The 26,095-nt window shown below is 33.7% G+C and overlaps 6 protein-coding genes across 6 annotated transcripts; 3 read left to right on the top strand and 3 right to left on the bottom strand.

Annotated features, from left to right (window-relative positions):
* Positions 1–986: 986 nt before the first annotated feature.
* TRIADDRAFT_37943 (uncharacterized protein) lies at positions 987–6,960 on the top strand (the record flags this gene model as incomplete). The annotated part of the gene is made up of 16 exons (XM_002114046.1): positions 987–1,076; positions 1,934–2,015; positions 4,066–4,170; positions 4,344–4,462; positions 4,596–4,708; positions 4,857–4,914; positions 5,002–5,073; positions 5,148–5,211; positions 5,266–5,367; positions 5,448–5,523; positions 5,636–5,778; positions 5,897–6,007; positions 6,101–6,212; positions 6,294–6,344; positions 6,417–6,608; positions 6,759–6,960. The coding sequence occupies exons 1-16, from the start codon at positions 993–995 to the stop codon at positions 6,958–6,960; spliced, it is 1,686 nt and encodes a 561-aa protein (XP_002114082.1). The 5' UTR covers positions 987–992.
* Positions 6,961–10,601: 3,641 nt separating this feature from the next.
* TRIADDRAFT_58190 (uncharacterized protein) lies at positions 10,602–11,441 on the top strand (the record flags this gene model as incomplete). The annotated part of the gene is made up of 2 exons (XM_002114047.1): positions 10,602–11,043; positions 11,119–11,441. 2 exons carry the CDS (start codon positions 10,602–10,604, stop codon positions 11,439–11,441), a joined length of 765 nt encoding a protein of 254 aa, XP_002114083.1.
* Positions 11,442–13,851: 2,410 nt separating this feature from the next.
* TRIADDRAFT_58191 (uncharacterized protein) lies at positions 13,852–15,968 on the bottom strand (the record flags this gene model as incomplete). Its single annotated transcript, XM_002114375.1, has 3 exons — positions 13,852–13,901; positions 14,228–14,277; positions 15,601–15,968. The coding sequence occupies 3 exons, from the start codon at positions 15,966–15,968 to the stop codon at positions 13,852–13,854; spliced, it is 468 nt and encodes a 155-aa protein (XP_002114411.1).
* A 234-nt stretch (positions 15,969–16,202) lies between these two features.
* Positions 16,203–17,999, top strand: TRIADDRAFT_58192 (uncharacterized protein; the record flags this gene model as incomplete). Its single annotated transcript, XM_002114048.1, has 3 exons — positions 16,203–16,318; positions 17,291–17,437; positions 17,645–17,999. The coding sequence occupies 3 exons, from the start codon at positions 16,203–16,205 to the stop codon at positions 17,997–17,999; spliced, it is 618 nt and encodes a 205-aa protein (XP_002114084.1).
* Positions 18,000–20,510: 2,511 nt separating this feature from the next.
* On the bottom strand, positions 20,511–21,329 carry TRIADDRAFT_58193 (uncharacterized protein; the record flags this gene model as incomplete). The annotated part of the gene is made up of 2 exons (XM_002114376.1): positions 20,511–20,831; positions 20,946–21,329. 2 exons carry the CDS (start codon positions 21,327–21,329, stop codon positions 20,511–20,513), a joined length of 705 nt encoding a protein of 234 aa, XP_002114412.1.
* A 1,764-nt stretch (positions 21,330–23,093) lies between these two features.
* TRIADDRAFT_58194 (uncharacterized protein) lies at positions 23,094–23,900 on the bottom strand (the record flags this gene model as incomplete). The annotated part of the gene is made up of 2 exons (XM_002114377.1): positions 23,094–23,398; positions 23,720–23,900. 2 exons carry the CDS (start codon positions 23,898–23,900, stop codon positions 23,094–23,096), a joined length of 486 nt encoding a protein of 161 aa, XP_002114413.1.
* Between the last annotated feature and the right edge of the window lie 2,195 nt (positions 23,901–26,095).

Genomic DNA, 26,095 nt, shown 5'->3' on the forward strand with positions numbered 1-26,095 from the left:
TACTGTAATGGATGGACTGCAGCCCAGCGCAGAGTGTACAGTACTGTGCTCTCCAGTATTTGTACTGTACACTGTAGGCCAAGACGGTCGAGATCTCCTTCAACCACTACCAGTTGGAAATAGACCAGCGACGAGCACAACCAGACTGTCGTCTAGACTGGTAGACAGCACAGTATACTGTCTTCAGTATGGATGCAATGGCAGCGATTGATCTACAGTCCATACTGTACAGTGTACAGTGTACAGTACCACCCGATGTACTGTACTGTAATGGATGGACTGCAGCCCAGCGCAGAGTGTACAGTACTGTGCTCTCCAGTATTTGTACTGTACACTGTAGGCCAAGACGGTCGAGGTCTCCTTCAACCACTACCAGTTGGAAATAGACCAGCGACGAGCACAACCAGACTGTCGTCTAGACTGGTAGACAGCACAGTATACTGTCTTCAGTATGGATGCAATGGCAACGATTGATCTACAGTCCATACTGTACAGTGTACAGTGTACAGTACCACCCCGACGTACAGTACAGTACTGTAAGGGATGAACTGGAGTCCAGCGCAGAGTGTACAGTACTGTGCTCTCCAGTACTTGTACTGTACACTGTAGGCTAAGACGGTCGAGGTCTCCTTCGACCACTACCAGTTGGAAATAGACCAGCGACGAGCAGAACTAGACTGTCGTCGACACTCGTACATAGCGCAGTATCCTCTCTTCAGTATGGATGTTGGGGGCAGTGGTAAAAGCAAGTTGATACGTCAACAGTTGCGTGTTGGCAGATTGCAGTTGGAAGTGGTGCAACAATGGCTTCCGTAAGCGCGTTCACATACTTCTTCCTCTCTTGGATCCTCTATCAAGCCAATGGAGCCACCTTTAAAGATCGAGAAAAGGTACTGTAACTTGATTTCTACCTGTCGGAAGCAAGTGGTAACACTTGGGCTTGAAGAACACGACTTGATTCGACTTTCATTTCTCCCTATATTTAGATTACCATGTATGTGAATAAAGTGGGGCCTTACTTTAATCCACATGAAACTTATCATTATTATTCTTTGCCCATTTGCCGTCCTCAAAAGGTAATTCAATCTCGTCTATTCCATTCCATTCACGGTTATCTTTTCGTCACATTAGCACTTTTGCCACCGTAGACTACTGTAGGGTAGACATCGATAAGGTATCTTTTGATCCACCATCGATACAATCAAGATGCTTTCTACACTACATTAGCCGACAGCAGCATAGAAGAAATCTTGTACACAACGAGTTTTGCCATCGTAGACTACTGTAGGGTAGACATCAGTAAGGTATCTTTTGATCCACCATCGGTACAATCAAGATGCTTTCTACACTACATTAGCCGACAGCAGCATAGAAGAAATCTTGTACACAACGAGTTTTGCCACCGTAGACTACTGTAGGGTAGACATCAGTATGGTATCTTTTGATCCACCATCGATACAATCAAGATGCTTTCTACACTACATTAGCCGACAGCAGCATAGAAGAAATCTTGTACACAACGAGTTTTGCCACCGTAGACTACTGTAGGGTAGACATCAGTATGGTATCTTTTGATCCACCATCGGTACAATCAAGATGCTTTCTACACTACATTAGCCGACAACAGAATAGAAATCTTGTATACACAGACACAACGAGTTTTGCCACCGTGGCTCATCTTGTTGCAAGTACCGTAGACAATCGAATAAATTGAGTCGATTCCATCCACTTGATGTTAGGTCAGAAAGACCAATCGACAGTCAATCAATGTACTATGGCGATGGAATCACTGTCTACAGCACTACAGATTGCCATCATTGTACAGTACAGCTACTTTTTGCTATCAATCTAGTTCAATCCAGGTTACCATCTTTTCATTGAAATCAATTCAACGCCTACTTGCTTACAAACTTTTATTGCATTTCAATTCAAGGTGGAACATCGCAGTTTAACGTTAGGTGAAGTCTTGAAAGGGGATCGAATGGCTGTATCATCCTTTAACATCCGATTTCGAGGTTTGTACTCTACTCAACGGACGACATATCCAGTCTAGAGCAATCATACTGTACTATCTTGGCCATCGTTGTTCATCTCATCTAGTCTTGACAAACGTATCAAGACCAGCTAAAAAATTGCAATCAATTGACATCATTTCATCAAGCATAAATAGAATAGCACTTTCTTCTATTGATACCATAATATACAGACAAATCATTTACTGTAGTACGTTGACATTCACTCTAGTCTTGGTACTAATCAATTAATTAGGTTACGAAATGACAATAATGTTGATACACTAGCGGACGCTTTTCAAAATCCATGCCAATGAGTAGCAGTGATTATTCATCGACGAGAACTATCCTGCAAAACAAATCAATCTATCAGCTATACTGCAGTACATCACTACCATGTTGATATTTCTACAAATGTTAGGCTTAACCTAATACGATTGAATCAATTTGTGCGCTCAAAATGGAAACTATTACCCACAATTGAATGGAATAGTTACCAATGGATAAATCATCATACCTGTCGTTGTCATTTATATCTTGTAACTGATCTCCTACAACTACACTACATGACCAACAATATCCCTCATAACCAGACTAGACTTCAAGTAGATCGTTGCTACTGACTTGCAATGGACAATTTTCATGACTTGTACTATACTGTAGGCCTATCGAAAAATGCCATCGATCATCCCGTCTTGATATTCTACATCGCAATGACTAAAGCTATTGCCATGTTCAATTAGCTAATGGACAGTCTTACTATCAATTCTTTTTTAATCCAACATCAATTATTTCTTACAAATGGCGACATATGACGTTGTTATATTATCCAACTGATGTCCTCTATACAAATCACACTATCCTATTCAACTTTTTTTTTCAATCCAATTAGGTCATGTGAATGTCTTGTATCTAAACTAAGGATTGTACTACCAATCCATTTTATCGAAAGTTGTACCATGATGATAGATGATAGTATAGCAATGTGTTCAATACAAGTATGAATGGATGAAATCACCGTATAAAATGGAAAATACACCAAGTATCCATATTTGCCAAAAAATTAGTACACTCTATTGACAGAAATGACGATAGTACTGTCATAAAGTAGCCAAGAACTACATTGTAATGCATATCTCATGGGTTGATTTGCAATATTAATTACATCTGCCTTACATACAAAGTATGCAATATTCTATTAAAATTAAATCTTCTTACAAGCAATGCCCAAGATCTACTTTTATCAAGGATGTAATATACCTAACTATACTCATCAGTTCATTCATTCACCATATCAGTAAGATAATGTATTAAAACCATATTTTCATCCAATTAACCCCTTCAATAGGTTCCAACTTCCTGCTGTTGAATTCGATCATCATGGCACGATACCTCTTGTTTGTTCTACATTGACAAATTCTTCAAACAATAATATAGTAACACCTTGACCAATTTTATCTTACAATCAACATCGTCTCGATATTCCATCCAATTTCTTCCATACTCTATCAAAGTATTTTTAAAATAGATTCAATTTCCTTTTAGGCAGTATTAATTAATACCTGATATACAATATCAAAGTGTTAGTTTTGATTTCAATTATCCCAAATTATAATGGACACGTATTTCTTTAACGCTTACAGAAATGACCGTGGTAGTCTCAACTTGCTTGTAAAAGTACAGTAGACAGTATTCTACTTTCTTCTTGTATAATAATGACGCATTGGAGATATTGTTAATACGTAGAAAATGATTCGCTCGCTATTCATTCAAAATCACACTGTTTCAATTTCAAGCCATAATACATAGGCACTTGATAAAAATTGACAATCTTAACAAGTTGACAATTAATTACAACTCATGCTACTTAATAATTCAATCGAATAGCAATTAATATATTATGTTGCTTTTACCATCGAATATTTCAAATTTTTACTCCAACTACTGTACCTTGAAACAATATCATACGTCCTACTTTATTATATCCTGATTAATCTTAGCAATGACGTATAACAAATAAGCTTAACTATTGTCATATACATTTCATTTCTAGAAACATTCAAGAATAAAAAATTATGTACAGAACCCTATGAAAAGAAAGACATCGACAAATTGATTCATGCCATTGAAGAACTGTACTTTTTCGAATTTATTATCGGTAGATTGACTTAGGATAAATTATATAATCACTATAAGTAGCGTGTGGTCTCATTAGCTCCATAGCGATCAAGTGCATATAGCCTAAACAATTTCGCCATAATAGAGATTAGAAACAGTAGTCTTATCACAATGACCACAAATACAAATGTATTCATATCATTTGCGCTATAGATGATTTACCTATTCGCGGATTTGTTGGTCACTTGAAAGAAAGTGGTTTTATTCCCCATAGTCATCAAGTATATCTATGGGGACATTTTGATTTCTTTTTCGAGTATAACATGGATCAGGTTTGTATCGTAAATTATCCAATTCATTTTCATAGTATGATTGTGATATAATCGCTATGCTACAATATTACAACTATATAGAATATCCTTGGTACACTAACATGCGTATTAAAAATTATCCCTTTTATCGTAGCTTATTAGCGCAAATGTTAGCATGTCCAATGTCAATCCGATAAGCCTAGAAAACATTGACACTTTTCCGGCTCAAATCACCTATACCTACAGCGCTACATGGAAAAAGACCAAGTTATTACCATTATTGAATTAATTAATTTTGATTCGTTGATAACACAAACTTCATTAGAAAAGAACCACAGCTACTACTATAGCGTTCTACTTCGTATTAACCCTGGAATACAAACTTATTCATACCGTCTTCTATTTGTCCCTTTAGGGTTGCATATTCTCAGCGGATGTCAAAGAAAGATACATTTTTTCAAAAGTCTCTTGAGGTTGGTTAAATCGATTCTTTGATCATTTGCCTTCCTAATTGGCAATATTCTTTTCTGAGTTAATATTACTTTATTACTGATATGCAGATCCATTGGCTTTCCATTATCAATTCAATTGTACTGGTAATCCTCTTAATGGGCTTCGTAGTAATCATACTGGTTAGTAATATCGATTAGTAATGGTCTTCTCTGATTTTAAACCTAAATAATTCTGATTGGTGCTTACAAATTAGATGCGTGTACTAAGGAGCGACTTCGCTCGTTATAATGTTGTAAATGATGAAGAAGACAGCTTAGGTATTTAATATCTCTAATATCTTTATATATCGTGGAATAATCTCATCTATAAAGTGTTATCATCTACTTTAGATCGGGATGATAATGGTTGGAAGGTCGTCCATGCTGACGTATTTAGACTACCAAAATACAAGTCTTTACTATCGTCTATGCTAGGTATACTGTAAATTGTCATTTGATAATCATATGCTGGACTTATAACAGGAACTGTGGATCTTTTATTGATTGAATTCAAGGCGTTGGTTCGCAATTTCTCTTAATTACTGGTTCAATTTTAATCATGGCTATGCTAAAGATGTTCAATATTCATAGGTCAGTAGTAGATTTGATAACGTAATCTCCTTGTAATTATTTCTTAAAGTACTAATTCATAGCCTACGGCAATATAACTTCTAATAGATTACTTATAAATGTTACCAACTAGGCATGGATCAATTAATACTGCCGCTGTATTGATGTATGCCTTAACATCATTCGTCGCTGGTTACGTTTCAAGTAATTTCTATAAAAAAATTGGTGGAGAAAATTGGGTGTGGAATATTGTATTAACTTCAACGTTATTCTCTGGTAATTAGTAACTATCACTTCTGCAATAGTTCAATTATTGCGAACTTAAACTTGTAGCTTGGAGATATAGAGCTTTATTTCTAACTTTGACCCAACTGTTTCAATATATCTATTCTAGCCCCTTTATTTCTTGTTTGGAGTATCGAAAATTCCGTTGCTTGGTATTATGCATCCACCCAGGCTCTGCCGTTTACTACTGTTATGATTCTGGTATTAATTTGGATGTTGGGTAAATTTTTTGATAATATGCTAGTCAGTAATTCTGCTGCATTGTGTTTAATTAGTTAAACAAGATCTGAGCCATAATTTTTTCTTTCTTTAGTTGGATTCCCGTTAAATGTTCTCGGTGGGATATTTGGTAAAAATTATGCGATATCATTCAATGCTCCTTGTCGGACAAAAAATATTGCTAGAGAAATCCCATCTGTGTCATGGTATGGATTAATTGTGTACAGTACTTTACTAACAAGCTATTGCACGTAAGAGCTAAACTGTGAACTACTTATTTCATTTAGGTACCGCAGTGGCCCGATACTAATGTTAATAGGCGGATTTATCCCGTTTAGGTACATTGTACAATGATAGAATCATTATTTATAATCTAGTCAATTAATTATCACCTTCTGGATGTTTTTTAGTGCTGTCTCGGTGGAATTGTACTACATTTTCGCGACAACATGGGGACGTGAACAGTACACCCTATACGGCATCTTATTTGTTGTCTATGTTATCCTATTAAGTGTAACTGTTTGCATTTCTATCGCACTGACTTATTTCCAATTATCAAATGAAGACTATCGCTGGTGGTGGCGATCTTTTAACAATACCGGGTTAGTATATAATTTTTGTAACCAATACCTTATCATTAAATATCGTAGATATGGATTCTTTGTAGCCATAGTTTATTAGAAAAGGATTACAATTTTGGCCACATTTTATTCCTATTGTAACTAATGTAAATGCCTTTCTTTTACTTACAGATTTGCGAGCTTCTTTGTATTTGTTTATGCATTCTTTTACTTCGTCAAACGCTCAAATATGACTGGCACTTTGCAAACTTTTGAATTTTTCGGTTATACATTATTAGCTTGTTATGTCTTTTACCTAATGTTGGGTACGGTATCTTTTTACGCTTCACTAACCTTTATAAGATACATCTACTTAAACTTGAAAATGGACTAAACTTGTATATGGTCTATGTTAGAGTCAGATAAATTTTATACTGCTGTATTGATTTATCAGCGAATCTAATGTAAGTAAACTGTTTAGTGTAACCGTCATTCAAGATTTGCTATTGATGAAATGCTATTAGGCGAAACAATTAACTTCATCCAATTGGGCATAATGAATGGCTGATTACATACTTAGCTGTAATTATAGCTTATTAACACCTTTAAGAAAGTTTTATGTAGCTAATAAATTCAAGTTGCAATAGCATTAATCTTTCACAGTCATATGGGATTTTCAGTGGAAAATAATAACATATTATATAACTACAGTGGTTCTGTACGTAGTCGCTATTTTATACCTAGATTGTACGCTCGTGTAGTTAAGGTATTCCCCTATTTGAATACATCTATGAATTGTTTGGATGTACGAATTCTGTGTATTTACTACCTATTACCTGTTGGTTCGTAAAAATTAGAATGTTTGGACAGTTATAGTATCTGATTACCAATCATTTTAAGCGAAATCGCCTTGTTTGTTGTCGAATCTGTATTTCACTTGGCGTTGCGGTAGTTTGAGCATCGTTATGAATCTATTCTTAACCTTTTTAAATTTGTTATTGCTGCTGCTACAACTACTGTACAAATAATCCAAATAAAATGAGATTGAATAAATCTTTGTATAGTATGATTATTCATTTGGCTATATCTTTCTATGTCGAAAAAGCACTATGGGAAATAGTATTCTAATGGACTTATATATATATATATATACTGTATGTGCATTCGTTTCTATTGTTTGTATCACGGTAATATAATATAAGTTGTAAGACTACGGTAGGTATTGTATCTAATTGATAATTAATAAATATTACGAACGTAGTGAAATCTTAAGTAGAATATTCGAACATATCTGGCAGGCTGTGAATAAATGGAAACGATTAAAAATATCGAAATAATTTTTGGCTTCATAATGCGCAACTTAAAACTTTCGTCTTTACTGATAATTGTAACGCTACAACGATATAAATGATCTACTCTGTTTGTGCCTTTAATAATGCTGTGGTTTAAAACTAATGTATATGTCACCGAGATAGGTCCTCAGATAAGTAGAAAATAAGGTCACGCAGAAAATGTTATCACGTACTGTAGATTACACTGGAGATGTTACACAAACGAGGAACTTATGTTTGCTATGCTTTCATTTGACAAGACGCATATTGTTCTGTTCTATTACAGGTGAGAAGGGATATAATTTCACTCATTGATATAGTTAGTAAAAATTATTATCGCTGTCTTATTACATAATATTGATATTACCCATATACTGTACATTAGAAATCTGTAATCTCATCTCTATTATAGAAAGTCAAGTACATTAACGATCGACAATATGGCATTACTAGTTTTCGTTACTTATTTGTGAACATAATTGCAATTATTAAATAAGAATAGATCAATATAAAGAAGCAATATCAAATATAACAGAATCTACACTTAATATCGGGATATCACCGGCAAACACAAAGTCAGATAGCAAGAATACTTTATACGTAAACCTGAAACAGAGTATAACTAAATTATTAATTAAGGATCATAACTTTAGTTATTAAACAAGAACGATGAATTATTCTAATCAAACATCCCGATAAACATATCATCATATAGCCTAAATTCGTTTATTAAGAATAAATAATTACGGTATAATTTACGGAAGTAAAGTAGAGTTGAATAAATATTATGGAGTCTGCACTATAGTAATCATAAGTTTCTTCTAGAGTTTTTGGTTGCTTGTTATGCAAGGCATATAGAGAAAAAAAGTTATCATAACTTCAAAGAATAATATATAGTAACTAACATACTAAGTTTTACGTCATAGCCGATTCAGAACAATGAGTTTAACTTCATTCTGATCAACTCTTGTATTTACAAGAAAATACAGTAATTTAATTTGTAATACGCTTACTACTCCTAGTTTGCGCTTGTTTACATTTATTTTCCGGTAAATAAATAAGTCAGACAAAATCGACTGTATCTACCTGCAATAAGCTATCAATCAATTGATTATTAACTCAACTTTACTGTAGAATACAATTTGAATTTTAAATTAATAATCAAAAATTACGATAAGTTAAAGCTTATTTATTTAGACTCTTCTAGTTGTACAAGGTGTCAAACATTGATATTTCATGCTTCAGTATCGTTCAATTGTTTATTAATAAACATGAACGCAAGGGCTACATTAAAATGATACCAAAATAAAATTAAAATGATCGTTATAATTATTGTTATTATTATTATTGTCACAGTATTACTGAAACTCCCATCACTTAAAATGACAGATGTCATATATTGATCTTTCTATATCAAATAGCGTTTTTCATTCTTTCACAAGTAATTTCATTTACAAATTTCAGGATGATGCAATAGCATATTCTTTACCTAGATAACATGAGAGATAGAGTGAGATTAGCCACTTCTTGCCGAAATTTGGCACTCTAACTAATTTAAATAGACAAGAAATCCTTTAACTTTTATACCTACATCAATTCAGCAAGACTGATTTAATTTTTAATCAATATATTGCAATACGTCATAAATCTGTTGTAAACTTTAAGCTTTCATCCAACTTCTTCTTCTGGAATATTGTAAATTATAAAACTTTTGTTAATAATATTAATTTTGCTTACTTAATTTAAGCCATTTGATCATCTATGCGGTAATATGATATTAAATGATACAAGAAGTTCGCAGTAGAATACTATAATATATCGATACAGTATGAAAAATTAATACTCTTATTCAAATTAATGACGTTATTATCGTACCTTTCGAACTTACTCCTACTACTCGACTGTTAACTACTACAAGTCATGATTGACAGCTAACTTGTAAACACATAGATGTTATTAATAAAACCAAAATTTAAGTGGATGGTCTACAAGTATATCTATTAAAAATTAATAGATTAAATAAGTCCGGCTATTCAAATTATATTCGCTAATATTAAGTGCCAATGCATTATTAATACAATCCATAAACTATCGTAGTTATTGAATAGTTCTAATCACCTGCTCCGGAAAATTATTTTTAATAAAGTTTACGTTAATGCAAGTCCCACTACCGGTATGTGATACAACGATTGTATTTTCGCCTTACTTATTATTTCTAATTGAAAAACTGTCTCAGTTCTGTGATAATTATTAATTCTAATTAATTTATAACAAGTATCTTTATAGGAATAGAATTAGTATCAGTGGCATCAATAATGATTACTAATCAAATATCCTAACTATACGATTCCGTAAGTATAAAGGTATAGCTATAATTGGATAGATTGGAATAATAAGGATAAATAGCATCCAACGTTAGACAACCTCTTTTACAATAATAGATTATTATTCCAAGTAATAGATATATAAGAATACATGATTATAGTAAAATCATAATATAACTTGCTATCAGTTCCATAAGCTTAGTAAAGTAATTAAGGCTAGAGTGGATTGAATTGACATCGTTTTCATCACCAAAGAGGATACGAAGACAACGTTGGATCGATTTTAATAGGTCACATCAAGAGATTTTAATCTCTTTTTACTCAATCTTAATGTTATAGACAAATATAATCTATCATTGATTGCCGTTCAATTGGTCATTATGCGAATCAAAAATAAGCCAATAACGAGATGTAATGGCGATGAAAAACTTCGGCCGAAAGTAAAGACACTTTTTGATAAAGGTCGACTCTGGATAGCTTGTTTATTAGTTTATGGCTTTTTTAAAATGATGTACATGATTATTATGTCTAAGATTTGGTATCCAAGAGCTTTCTGCAGAGCCGCAAAATTAATGGATAAAGTTGTTGAAGATGCTCGCCAACGATCTAAACTATCAAAATGGCAGGTGATGACAAGGAACTTTTTCAATAAACAAAATTTACTATCATTAGCTACGGATCCTGATCAAGTTGCCATCTTTGGCCGACTATCAGTTGGCGATTTAGCACCACCTGGTGTCTTATATACATTAGATAAAGAAGTATACAATTTTCATCAGATATTTCAACAATCGCCTATGAATATCTTTGTCTTAAATTTCGGTTCTTACAGTTGACCACCGTTTCGTTTTAATATCGATAAATTTGCTCAATATGCTCATTGGTACGGTCAAAAAGCTGAATTTATTACTATTTATATCGCCGAAGCGCATACTACTGATGACTGGTATATACCTGATTTGAATGATGGAGCTGGATTATGCTTTCATGCGCCAGATACGCTAGACGATAAAATACGATTAGCCAACAATTTTAGAAATGATTTCTGTTACAAGTTACCTTTTTATGTCGATTCAATGCAGAATGATTCGATGAGAGCTTATTCAGCCAAACCAGAGCGGATATATATTGTTAAGGACGGCAGGATTGCCTTCAAAGGTGGTCCAGGTCCATTTAGTTATGCACTTGATGAAATAGATGATGCTTTACGCAAGCTTTAAATATCGTATACTTAATCTTACTCTATTTCCATAATATGAAGCTACTAGCTCGAAGCTAAAATTGTTCTTAGAGAGCGCTAGCGGATGTTGAAATATGGAAATAGTGAAGAATTCGATCTAATTTGTCGGAACTACCAATTCTATAATGTCAAGAAAGTCTTGTTTAAGAGTATAGGCATAGATGATACATATATGTAGTGCATTATGAATTACAATTATTATCGCAATCACTTATTAGCTGCTTGACACATTCAAAAAAATTTTCTTTAATAGGGGCACTATCAACATTAACTGTAGATTAACAACTTAACAGCTAGCTATGAAATCTAATTCGAAAGCAAATTAAATACCAAACTCGTTTTAGGTACTTTAGGTGCTTAGTGTGACTCTATTTTGCGACTGCTTATATTTATGCCACGGTATACCCTTATAGTAAATTTCTATTAGCTATCACGTACCAAAATTGAACCTAGTATCTTCAGTATAGAAAGACACTATACGTAGAAACGTTAGATCATGTAATCGGTTAATTTTATGAGAATCTTTTCGAAAATATAAGTAATAAGCAATTTGTATTATTACAGCTGCCCCACTTTGATGTTATGTACTGTGTTAATATTCACGTATTATCAACAGATAGTTGAGAATTGATATGTTGATGATTGAAACTTTCTCGTGTTATGAATATTGATAATAAATTTTAACTGTTTCTCTGTCAATAAACAGTCTAATTGATGAGTATTGTATTGGTCATTTATTAATAATGCTGCTTTGTTATTTTGGATTACTTTATACTTGAGAAGTGATGTTTAATTTAGAATACTTTTCTATGGATAGTTTAATGTGAGTATATGCATGTACAGTAATGAGTCTTAAATCAACAACTAGGCTACATGTTTGTTTTTATAGCATTTTAGAACGAATGCAAGGAAATCTCAACTGTAAATGGTATCTACTAATTCTCATGAAAGCATTCCCATCATTCATTTTTTTAGGAATGTATTAATCACCAGATAACCTTTGTACAAATCTAAATTGGATGTAATGAATATAATTAGGTTATCGTAGGTATACTTAGAGTGGTAGTTAATGGAAAGTCAGCTAAATAATAATGATGATTCAGGATTTCTGTAATTGCGATTAAGATACCATTTTAATATCCTTTAAGGTGACCTCAGTTGTTATAGTTTTCATAATCTAACCATTTAATTATACGCTAAATTGCTTTAGCTTACTTTGATAATATTATCATCTTGACGTATATACAGTTGGATACCTTTATAAAATAGGATTCAGCATTTGCTTATTAAATTATTACTGGATATATTCTTTAAAATTTTCGAAGGCAGATTATAACCTAGAAATAAGCTGTTTTCAACTCAGTCATTCATCCTCAGAATATGTTAATGAGTATCGTATCATATGAACTTGATTACTTTATGAAATGGGATATATATGATTACTTAGATAATAATTGCGATAATAGGTTATGTGGAGCTACAAGATTTTAGTAGATATTTCTGTTAAATTTAAATTACATCGTTCCACCTATACATTTCTAAATGGGGATCATTGATGCACTAGTATTACAGTAGTATACTACATATAAAGAGAAGGTATGAAGTTAAAATCGCACAGTAGCTGGAATTGAATAATCATTACTATCGATTATATCATCTAACCAAGCCTGCTACTACTGTAGCTTAAACGCTACGGTAGGTTAGGCCGCTTGCCTATGGTAATTATGTACATAGAACTGGTCATCTAATGATTATTTATCGTTAAATTTCCTTTATTTTCACATCTTCCTAACGCTGGACTATAATACATTTCTGGAGATGGTATAAAACGAATATGTATATACTCATATATATATAAATGATTGAATTAATATTTATGTTTATCAGTGAAGAGCTTTTACTATAACAATCTATTGCTCTATCTCCGTTGAGAGCTATACGAAACCTTGGATTTGGTTTATACTTTAGTCTACTACTGTCTTGCTTGTATCCTTTAAAAAGATAAATCCGTTTAGTAGTTATGATGCATTAGCAAGATTTTGACTTTTTTTATAGAGTAGTCCCTGATATGATACAGGCGTATACAGTACAGTGTAAACATATGCATAACACTACAGTACTAATTTCCTCGCAATTTTGCATATTTATTTTTATTTTATACCACTCTAACTTGATTTTCTCAAGTACTGTAGTGCATAACTTACTGCAATGTTGCTTCGCTGCTAATAAATACTGTAGTATTTATGAAATTTTACGAATAGTAGTGTGTCCTAATTTTAATTATAGCTGGATTTTTTTAGGATTCTAATTTTGTAATCAAAACCAAGCCATTATATGTAAATGCAAATCAAAAATTATAGGAAATAACTTTTTCAAGGTAACTTTATTTGCTATTCATTTTTAAAGATTAGGTTGAATTTACAACATGGTCGTGGTATGGCTAAAACATAACATAAATAGTTTAAGAACTTTATTGAATGTATTTTAATTATGATAACTATCCGTAGTTGTATTTAATCATTAAACTACACACTGTAGGCCAACATGATGAGATAGTCAGGTATACACGATTACTAGACTATCCGTTACTACAATCCAATCGAGTTTGATCTCGAGTTAATAACTTCATTATATCATGTAGAACTATCTACATCAGCAAATTCAGTCTACAAATTGATAATGACATTCCATTACGCAATTATTATTATTCTACAATTAGATCGTCTAGTATAAAAAGATGGGTGCTATTTCCTGTATACAATATACTTGTAATGTAATCCTTTTTTTTTGGTTTGCCTTGCAGCAATTTGACAATCCTAGAATATTTTTAGATTAATCTCATTGATCAATTGAAATTAAAAGACAACGCTCGAAGCTTGCCTGTCTTTACCAGTATGATTGGAATCAATTTCGTTTTCACAGTATTAAGTGAAATGATCGATTTTGGCATGGCAGACAAGACGTTGCAATTTGGATGATTTTTGTCCTTGTGCGACTTGTTCATGAATCGTTTCCTGTCACCTAGACTGTGTAAGTCAATGGACCTGGATTACCAAAATAAAAGTTTCAATTCTATACTGTATATGTATCATTTCGGCAGTACAGCATCGACCAGTTGATGACGCCATTTGCACGCGAATAGGCAAACACCGTAATTAAAATTAGAAATAATGGATCAAAATTTTTTGGAGCCTATTTTTATTCTAACATCTAATCTTTCGGACTGAATAAAGAAGAGACTGAGATTAATTGCTAGCAGTGACCATTGATCATCTGTATATTAGCTTCGTTAATATAAAAAATATTTCATTGATGATGATAATTAAGTCGTGATGCAAGATCGACAAAGTGATTCAGTTTTCATGGCCATGGTGGTCAAGAGTACGATCCAAAGTTGAAGAAGTGAATCTTTTGTAATTCAAAGTTATCACCACGAAGCATAAATAATTATGAATTAATCGGTCGATGGAAGCTGCATTTTCTATATAATCATGTATGATTGTAGGTTAATTAATTCATTAATTCATAAGACGTGGTTAAATTATTGAATAAGAAATCCCATTTACTATTACACTACATAGACGTGAACTATTCATGGATGATTTGAAATTTTTGCTAGGAGTTGTCATTAGTTCCAATTGGAATTGTAATGGACTAGAGTTTATGCAATAGTATTGAATAACGATAGAAAGAGTTATAAATAATACTCAAATTGACACTAACAACGTTGACGATAATATCGCATTTCAACCAGTAGAATCATTTGGAGCTCGCCCTGTGAGCAATCCAGCCCATCTTTTTCACCTCATCAGCTTGCAACCAGGTTTACAAAGATGGGTAGATGTGAAGCGAGTGACAAGAAATGGGTTAAAAGTAGGAAATTACAACGGCAATAAAATAGACTATTCACACAAATAACTAATTTTGCTTTAGTTTACATATGGATTGAATTTGCATCATGATTATCAATTGCTTGTGAAGACGTCCGGTGCATATTGAAATGTCCACGACACCAGTTGGTCATACCGGTTGCACAGTAGAAGTGAGTACAATAGTATGCTATACCGTCGATGTACTGAACACGGGGGTAAGGGTTGAAAGCTTTTCACCGCCAGACGTTTCGCGTGACATTGTGTTACTTCTTATTGGCATTGGAATTGGCATTGGAATTTTTAATAAGTCGTCGCCTGATGGTGCTGGGATGTAAAGTTTTGCCTGTTTTATCCTTTAACATCGCTGCTAATTCCCCACTAGCTTTAAATGGTGACTCTTTCACCGCTTCCAGGATCAAATCGTCCTCCTCGGGGGTGGTTTTGCGTTTCCTACCCGTCTTGAATTTTTGAATTTTAAAGGAACGCTGGCCTTGAAAGCGTTTGACAATCCGTTGAATAGTGCGTTTACTAACTTCCATTCGATCAGCGATCTTCTGTCGAGTCCAGCCAGCTTCATCAAATGCCATAATTTGTGCTCTATCACAGCATGTGAGTAGCTTATGTTTAGGAGCCATCAAGTTTAAAGCGATTAGTAGCAATTGGACAAGGAAAGCAATGGCAGAAAGAAGAAACGCCGCTTGACCCAGTGCTAAGGAAGGACAAGATTTTGCGCACGACGGATCATTGCGGTGCTTTATATACCTTGCTATCCGTACAAGTGGACACGCTATGGTACACTCTGACAGCCTACTGTATAGTATTCTATGCTGACGTTGTCATGCCATGTGCTAAGCTTGGCACAGGATGGTATGGCCGATCGCAGAAATGATGTCACCTGGAGATCGGGTTATTGGCTAATTAGGGAAAATGATGTCACTATGGCGCGCCGAGAGTACTGCCTTCAGCTGCAAGGGCGTTGTCACGGGTGACATTCTTTTTGGTGGATACAGCCCATACCGTACTACGTGTTGGCCCACCGTACTGTACTGTATTGTAGAGAGTCAGTACTAAAAGAAAGAAAGATGAGACTGCGCACAGTACTCTGCTTGAACTGTACAGTACGGTACTATACGGTGTAGCCTGTCCACTAAAAAGATGATGTCACCCGTGGCGGTTCACTGCTGAGCTGTGGGCACTACTTGAGGCATGGAATGGCGACATCATTTTCAATAAATTCATCGCTCAGATTGACCTCATGAACAATATCATTGGTCACAGGACTAGTTATGGGCAACTCTAGTTTACAGTAATATTAAGGTTAAGCAACAGTTAGCCTGGTTCAACTGAAGCCAATCAGGTCATCCGATTGCAACGCTCTGTAGCAGCTGATCTGGAGCCATATCTGACTGATTGCAAATGTTGCAGTTAAGTTGGATAACGACAACGATTGCGCAAGTGCACATACCAGTGGCAGGTATATAGTAACAGTACTGTACGTCATCATCAAAAATATTTCTGACTGTAAAGCGTAAACATCAACCCCAGAAATATCTTGGGCTATAGTCGACTTTGCATATAGCTAATAATTCCTAATAATTCTACGAATGATTAGCAATCGCAAGACCTACAGTACATCGTAACAACAGTCTAGTAGACACTAAAAGCCGTCAAAAAGAAATGGAGAATTAACTACTTGTTGTTATACATCGATGTAGTATAGTATTTGCTCATCAAGCCTACTCCCGCTTACCACCAACATAACACTTGTGTACAGTACACGGTAGCACACCCAACTCTGCCCAAGCTCGCCTTCAATATTCAGAATACTGTAGTTCTTAATCCATTGGGGGTAAATGGCAATGCATCAGAAAAAGGAAACCAGCCTTGGCTGGTTCATGTCTGCATATTTCATGATGTATGGATTATTCAAACTTATCAAATACTTTTTAATATTAAGGTATTACTATCCTGCTTCTACAAGCCATCTTCAGAAACGGATGAGACCTATCGTGCGAAAAAACTTGCAAGATCAAAAAGTAACCTTATGGTCTTATTTAAGATCCAATTTTTTAAATAAGCAAAATCTTCTCTTTCTTGGAGAAAGGTTTAATTTTGCCTCAATAAACTTTCTTAAAGTTGGACAACAAGCTCCTAAAGGACGATTATTTACACTTGATCAGCAACAAACTGATTTACAAAACATTTTTAATCAAAGCGCCAAAAAAATTCATGTCTTAAACTTCGGATCCTATTCTTGACCTCCATTTCGATATGAAATCGATCGCTTTATCGATCTGGCTGGTCGATTTAGTAATCGTGTTCAATTTAACACTATTTATATTAAGGAAGCTCATGCCGCCGATGAATGGGCACTACCAGTAACGAATGAAAATCTTGGCGTATGCTTTCTTCAGCCTAAGAAATTAGAAGCTAGAATAAACATAGCTAAAGAATTTATTAATCGTTTCCAATTTCAATTACCGTTTTTTATCGATTGTATTGAAAATGAAACGATGAAAGCATACGACGCTGTACCAGAACGATTATATGTAGTCGATGATGGAAAAATCGTTTATTCAGGCGGTCCAGGTCCATTTGCTTATAGCCTAGATGACATGGAACAATTTTTAGAGAAATACGTCGTAGAAGGACAGAAATCGTCGTAAGATTCGGATAAACTCTACGGATAATTTAAATATTTATATGTGTCATTCGAGTTACCACTAATTGCAATAGATAGCATATACATTACAGGCTTGGTTGAATTGTCCTTTCAACTTCAGTAACTAAATAGTGATGGCCTTAAGAAATTCCAGGGTTGTCGTACAATGTTGAGCTGTATGACGAAACAAGAAATTGTATTTAAAGCGTATTACGCACAGGAAAATAACTATTAATTATTATTTTAAAATTTATATCTTGTAACGTACTAATGGATGTGCAATGCAATGCACATTATGCATTCGTGGCTTTGTTGGTGATTAGATAGCTTTTACGTGATATAATGAAGTTATTTACTTAAAACCAAACTGGAATTGGATTGTAATAACCGAAGATCAATTAATCATGTACATACGTATATATGTCTATCTTTACCCAACACGCTGGCTTACATTGCTTTTAGCGAGTTAAAATGCAATTACAGATATCTAATGATCTATTGAATGAAATTCTTTTCAGCTATTGACACGTATTGTATTTTTAGTTAGTCATAGCTTGTTATCAATGTCACCCTTGCAACGAGTGGTAATAAAGATACCAACAAAAATTCCTTCAGGCGAGTTATTATCTATTTGCATTACAACAATTTAATAAGCAATGAGAAAATATTGTTATCGACAGTCGATTTACATAAAATGATTTCGTAAATATTGACAAGTTACAATGCTAAAAGTAACATAGCTAAGCTTGTAGTAAATTTGATGTGATTACTCTAGATTCCGTATGACGGCAGAAATCTTGTGAACTACTCTTTTTCGTTAAAGTGAAAAGAAAATTCGACAGATCATGTTTAAAAATACAACTACGTGTAAATTCAATTCATTGAAGTTAAAATACAACAAAATGTTACGACGATACCAATAAAATTATGTGTATATCCCAAATTGCAAAGCTGTACCATTTGAAATTTATTTAGTGCAATAGTAAGAGGAAGGGTATATATTATAAGTTTCAGTGAAGGATTGTGGAATCGTGGACGCTCGCTTCCATGCGAGCGGGTTCGAATAGTGCTTGTAAAATATCGATTTATTTAATTTTAAATATCTTTATTTATAGTACCGATGAAGAATAAGCAAACAGGGAAAACGTATTTTAGCTAACGCTTCATTTAAAGTAGTGTATGTTTCGAAAACATGAACGAATATACTTACATCGGTTATTTAAGATTTAGAATTAGGATAAAATAAATTTATAATTTTGAACGACTTTTAGTCTAGGATAGACTATACTGTATTACATAATGTTTATTAATCTTTATAATATAAATTAAATAAGATTAGAGTAGAGTAGATTATACAAATAGAGGTGCAAATACTTACTAGTAACTTAGTACTGTCTGTAGATTCGTGGCACTGTACATCTACCGCAAGTGAATTATAAGACGGACATAAACAATGGGAAATCTAGTAATGCTTAAAGGAAAGACCTCAGGAATACAATGATATTTTCCTAGTTTAGAAAGACTAGATAGCAGAAAAACTTAGTACAGTAATTACCATTTATCATCTTTTTCAGTCCTAGTTCTGCAAGACTCTACATCTATAGTACGAATCTCTCCCAAGTCCCTTAATACTTCTCTTCAATATCTCCATGTTACGCACTATACAGTATCTAAGCAACTAGAAAGTTCTAAATAGCTGAAAAGTCTTTATATGCTATTAAGATCTGGTAGTTACTAGACATGAAAATTAAAAAATATTGATTACGTTATAGTGCATAAAGTCTTTCTGTAACTTAATTCTTCCTAATATAGTTGTATGTCTACATGGATACTCGCATACGTGTATATATAACCACTATGTAGTCAGTCATTAACCTTAAAACTTTAAAGTCGAAACCAGACTATTTGGTAAATACTCCAATGAACTAAACTCTTTTAAAGAGATTTCTCGACGATATCTTTATTTGTGGATTACTTTGAAAATTAGATTTACGACAGGATTATGATAAATAAAGGTAATACAGTATACCCTATAAATATTTTGACATTTAATCAATTACAGTTTATCTATATCCTTACTTAGACAAGAGTAGTTATATTTAGTTCGCTAGATGGAGTAGTATACGTAGATTACTATGTTGAGATAGATAAATATACAGGATTAAAATAATAGATCATCAGTTGTTACAATTCAATCAAACTTGGTCTCAAGTAAAAACTTCATTTAAGTTCTGTAAACGTATCTGTCATTAAGAAGTCTACGAATACTTCTCCATTCTGATACTACAAAATTTAAAGTAATTCCGTAATTACTGATATAAATGCAATTTAGTTCTCATGTTAGCCTTGTAGCTCATGGCTACAAGATATTAATTTAAAAAAAAGTAGAATAACATTGAAAGACTAATATCGAGCTAGGATTTTAAGTTTCTATCGAATTGCATTCCATAGTATTTAATCGTGTCTTAAATGACTCGTATAAGTATTTAAATTATCCGTAGAGTTTATCCGAATCTTACGACGATTTCTGTCCTTCTACGACGTATTTCTCTAAAAATTGTTCCATATCATCTACACTATAAGCAAATGGACCTGGACCGCCTGAATAAACGATTTTTCCGTCATCGACTACATATAATCTTTCTGGTACAGCGTCGTATGCTTTCATCGTGTCATTTTCAATACAATCGACGAAAAACGGTAATTGAAATTGGAAACGATTAATAAATTCTTTAGCTATGTTTATTCTAGCTTCTAATTTCTTAGGCTGAAGAAAGCATACGCCAAGATTTTCATTCATTAATGGCATTGCCCATTCATCGGCAGCATGGGCTTCCTTAACATAAATAGTGTTAAATTGAACACGATTACTAAATCGACCAGCCAGATCGATAAAGCGATCGATTCCATATCGAAATGGAGGTCAAGAATAGGATCCGAAGTTTAAGACATGAATTTTTTTGGCGCTTTGATTAAAGATGTTTTGTAAATCAGTTTGTTGTTGATCAAGCGTAAATAATCGTCCTTTAGGAGCTTGTTGTCCAACTTTAAGAAAGTTTACAGTAGCGAAAGGGAACTTTTCACCAAGATGAACAAGAGATTGCTTATTAAGAGTATTGGATCTTAGAAAATGCCAAGTAGATATTTTTCGGCCTTGCAAATCTTTCTCACATGCAGATTTTATCTTTTTCGGATTATAATAAGGATTATCGATAGTAGGGTAGTGGTACTTTATTGTCAAAGCATATTTGAGTAATCTGAAAAATCCAATGATCATGAGATAGGTAGACTTGAACCAGCCATAGGAGGTTTCCTTTTTCTGTCCAGTCGTCATTGGCTCCAATTATTAAATGATACCGTTATTGGTATACTAAATGAATATTAATAGTGCAATATACTGTGTGTAAGCGTACAGTATACTGAAAGTAACAGCTTTGATCAGTTCTATTAGTTTTGGATATTACTCTGACTTTACCTGCTAAACTAGTGCTTAGCCATTACAGTGTCGATTAGACGATGGCCAAATTTCTAGTTGTTCATTATTACTGCTGTATCCGTATCTATCTACGGTATATATAGTATAAGATAGATTTATATATATATAGTGAGTATACTGATAGTGAAATATTCTACTTACTTAATAGTTAGTAAACAAATCGGCGTAGTATCATAACTGTGGGTCTATTACCATACGGTACAAACTAGATTTCTTATAATAATAGTTGATATACAGAATTTCTAGTAAGACTTTTACCAACATGTTCTGTAGCACGCCGTCCGTCGTGCCGTATGTCTCGTATCTCAGACAGTACCACCGTGCTGAGGCTGGTTTTTGGACTCCTGAGTCGACATCGAGCCAGCCAGAGACCCCAACATAAGCGATACCAATATTCTTCTTTTTTTTCTTCACTACTTCCCGTTGTGTTTCCACCATTATTAGTCGTTAACGTGGGCACGATAGACTTTGATGCACTAGTAAGCTTACCAAAATCGAATCTTTCTTTACCAAAGCAGCGCATCGTAAAAAGGAGGGGTTTAGCTAGTACTAGCACTGGGTTTAGTTCATAGTTTGAAATGAAATCGATCTACCGTACTCTATTTTAAGGCATAACTCAGTCGTTTCAATTTCAAAGAAATCAATTAGGCCTATAATCTGGACCTGAAATGATGACATCCCTCATCCTGCTGTCCTTCCGTTTAGTATGTTTTAATCATAAGTATACGATATCGTGCAAAATGTCTGACTTCAATAATAGCGAGCTAGGGACATACTAATATAATATAATGAATGGGTCACTAGCTCTACAAACTACAGTATTTTGAAATACTAGAATTGCGTGTACTTCTTACTTTAGCATTACCGTACTATAGCAGAATTACTTTAGTATACTCTACAGCTATGCAAAATCTTTTAAAAGCATCTTTATTTGCTGACTATATACAAGTACGGTTAGTTTGCTTTGCAACACGATAGTAATAGTGCTAAAGAATAATCCAAAGAATTTTTAAATTTATCAATTATAGATCTTTATTAATTCGTTAATATAACTGGAATAACTATTAATTTTGAATAAAGCAACATAAACTTGTATGCTGAGATAGATATCGTATACATGACTAGTAGATTATCGGTTATTGCAATCCAATCCAAGTCGGTTTTAAGCAAATAACTTCATTATATCATATTAACGTAATCTATCTATTTCATTAACACGTTTACGAGTGTATCTCGGTTTCAAAGCTAACCCTAAATTAAAAACTATTACTGTATCAGGGGGCTAAGAGGATAACAATTTAATCTTTACTTTAGTTGTACAATCGTGTCAAGCAATTATATCCGTTGTAAGATAGAAAGTGGGTCAAGGTCTCTTCAACCTGCTATAAACCGTAATTAGGGTTATTCTCAGTCAGTTAACGAGCTGATCTATATTCATTTCTTCTAATAATATTAAAGACTGGAAGCTGAAAAAGATTAATACTGAGCTACACGTTTAAGTTTCTATGTAATTCTATTTTACAGTATCTAGTTATTTCTTATAAATGACTTTCATAAACATTTGAATTATCTGTATAGTTTATCCGAATCTTATAATAATTTCTATTTTTCTACAACGTATTTCTCTAAAAATTGTTCCATGTCATCTACACTATAAGCAAACGGACCTGGACCGCCTGAATAAACGATTTTTCCGTCATCGACTACATATAATCTTTCTGGTACAGCGTCGTATGCTTTCATCGTTTCATTTTCAATACAATCGATAAAAAACGGTAATTGAAATTGGAAACGATTAATAAATTCTTTAGCTATGTTTATTCTAGCTTCTAATTTCTTAGGCTGAAGAAAGCATACGCCAAGATTTTCATTCATTAATGGCATTGCCCATTCGTCGGCGGCATGAGCTTCCATAATATAGATAGTGTTAAATTGAACACGATTACTAAATCGACCAGCCAGATCGATAAAGCGATCGACTCCGTATCGAAATGGAGGTCAAGAATAGGATCCAAAGTTTAAGACATGAATTTTTTTGGCGCTTTGATTAAAAATGTTTTGTAAATCAGTTTGTTGCTGATCAAGTGTAAATAATCGTCCTTTAGGAGCTTGTTGTCCAACTTTAAGAAAGTTTACAGTAGCGAAAGGGAACTTTTCACCAAGATGAACAAGAGATTGCTTATTAAAAAGATTGGATCTTAGAAAATGCCAAGTAGATATTTTTTGACCTTGCAGATTTTTCTCACATTCAGATTTCATCATTTTCGGATTATGATAGGGATTATCGATAGTAGGGTAGTGGTACTTTATTGTTAAAATACATTTGAGTAATCTGAAAAATCCAATGATCATGAGATAGGTAGACTTGAACCAGCCATAAGAGGTTTCCTTTTTCTGTCCAGTCGCCATTGGCTCCAATTATTAAATGATACCGTTATTGATTCACTGAATGAATATTAATAGTGCAGTATACTGTGTGTAAGCGTATACTGAAAGTAACAGCTTTGATCAGTTCTATTAGTTTTGGATATTACTCTGACTTTACCTGCTAAACTAGTGCTTAGCCATTATAGTGTCGATTAGACGATTAGACGATGACGAAATTTCTAGTCTATCATTATTACTGCTGTATTCGTAATTGCGTATCTATCTATCTATCTACTCATTCTACTGTACAGTACAGTACAGTACAGTACAGTACACCAGCGATTCGTAGAATGGAGGGGTTTACCTAGTGTTAGTACTGTAATGACACGACACACGAATGTAGCTTATAATATTAGACTAGTTTATTAAGAGAGAAGAACAGTCAAGAGTGACTTCTAGATGAAGACTTGTTAAGAGTACTCCAATATACCATAGAGATATTTACTTATCCTATTCCTAGGATACAGAAAACTAACTTTAACTTATCTAGCTGTATAGGAATGCTATTGACTCAGCTGCTGCATGCTGTGCATGATAGCTGGTGGACGATAAACTATGTTCTACCACGACTAGAATACAGCACATGAACACTAGTAGAACCCGCTGACGATATACTTCGCTTATTGTATACAGTCGGTGTGAGGGTACGTATACTTGAACTTGTTTACTTTACCTCATACAATCGCTATAAAATAGCTGTAAAGTAAACTAATTGTTTAACAATTTATCTGTAAACTAGCTCTATTAACAGATAATTTACAGCTATTATATGATTGTTCACGAAGTAAAACTACAATGTCTTTTTCTACTGTACGTAGATGTTACGATACGTAAGCTTGTTCTAATGAGGACCAGTTTTTAGTTAGTTGTTAGTTAGTCAATTAGTTTGTCAATTGCTATTAAATTGTCAAGACTATAATCTTGATTGTCAAGATTTCTTCAGCAATAAATAGTAGTCAATCCCTGACTACCACGTCTACACTATCAGTGAAGCTATAATTATACTATAGTATTCAGTCGTTGGAACTAAATTATTTGGTGATACAGCTAATCTCGCCTCTTAAAGTCAGTAAGAGGCGTTCTTCATAAGCATTGGCGTGTGTAGACTACTTTGTCTCTAGTGGTGTGTGACAGTAGAATATAGAATAAATAAATTTTATTTTATACGGTACTGTACCAAAGCTGAATCTAATGGTGTGGATTAGTGTCGATGGCATAAGCAATAGGAGTAGTAAAGTGCAAAATAAGAATAGTAAAGTAAATGAAAATAAGATAAATGAAAGCATGTATGGAATACAGTCGAAAGTATATCCGATAATTTTACAGCTACTAAAATATGATAATTTATCTGAATATTACATATATTTCATGAATAACAGCTGAAATTTATATAGTGATGTCATAATTTGTCGTAAACTAATTTTGAAATTATCTGATGTTGTGTTTGGATAAATTATCATTTAGCGTAGTAGCTGTAGATAAATTGTCATAAAGGTGACAATTAATGATAATTTATTTCAACATTACATGTACAGTACTGTATTTAATGAGCAGTCGCTGAATATATATGGTGTTTGTCACAATTGTCATATCCTAGCCATAAAATTATCTTATTATTTATGCCAAGAATATCATATATCGTACTACTGTAGTATTGTAAGACATGAGCTGTGGTATTAAACGGAAAAAGTTCCTAGACATATCATCTCTAATTCAGTAATATACTTGTTCAGTATTCGTAGATTACATCACATCCCGATGGTTAAGATAGGATATTACCGCACTTTCTTATTTATACGAAGTGCTACACTTTTTAATTCTATTCTGTTTGTTTATAGTTACAATCTATGAACGACTAATGTTATGGGTTAGATATTTCTCTGTGAGTCGTTGAGGCTTTCGCTTTAGTCGATTAGATCTTTGTATAGAAATAGCAGTTTCAATAGCTGGTGCCTGAGATAACTCGGTGCCTTAGTAGTCTCTTGATTCTGTACAGTCGTGGGATGTACTCGTGTTTCGCGTTCATTATTTTCTGCCACAGGCATCTTACATATTCATTCGGAATTTGTTTTTGTTCGAAAAGTCTGCTCTCATGGCTTCAGATGGGTGAAGGAATCGACAGTTCTGTGAACGTACCTTACCACGATATATCTCACCAATAGGAGTTTGCATCACGT

Source organism: Trichoplax adhaerens, genomic scaffold, assembly GCF_000150275.1.
Source record: "Trichoplax adhaerens TRIADscaffold_7 genomic scaffold, whole genome shotgun sequence".
Classification (NCBI taxonomy): Eukaryota; Metazoa; Placozoa; class Uniplacotomia; order Trichoplacea; family Trichoplacidae; genus Trichoplax; species Trichoplax adhaerens.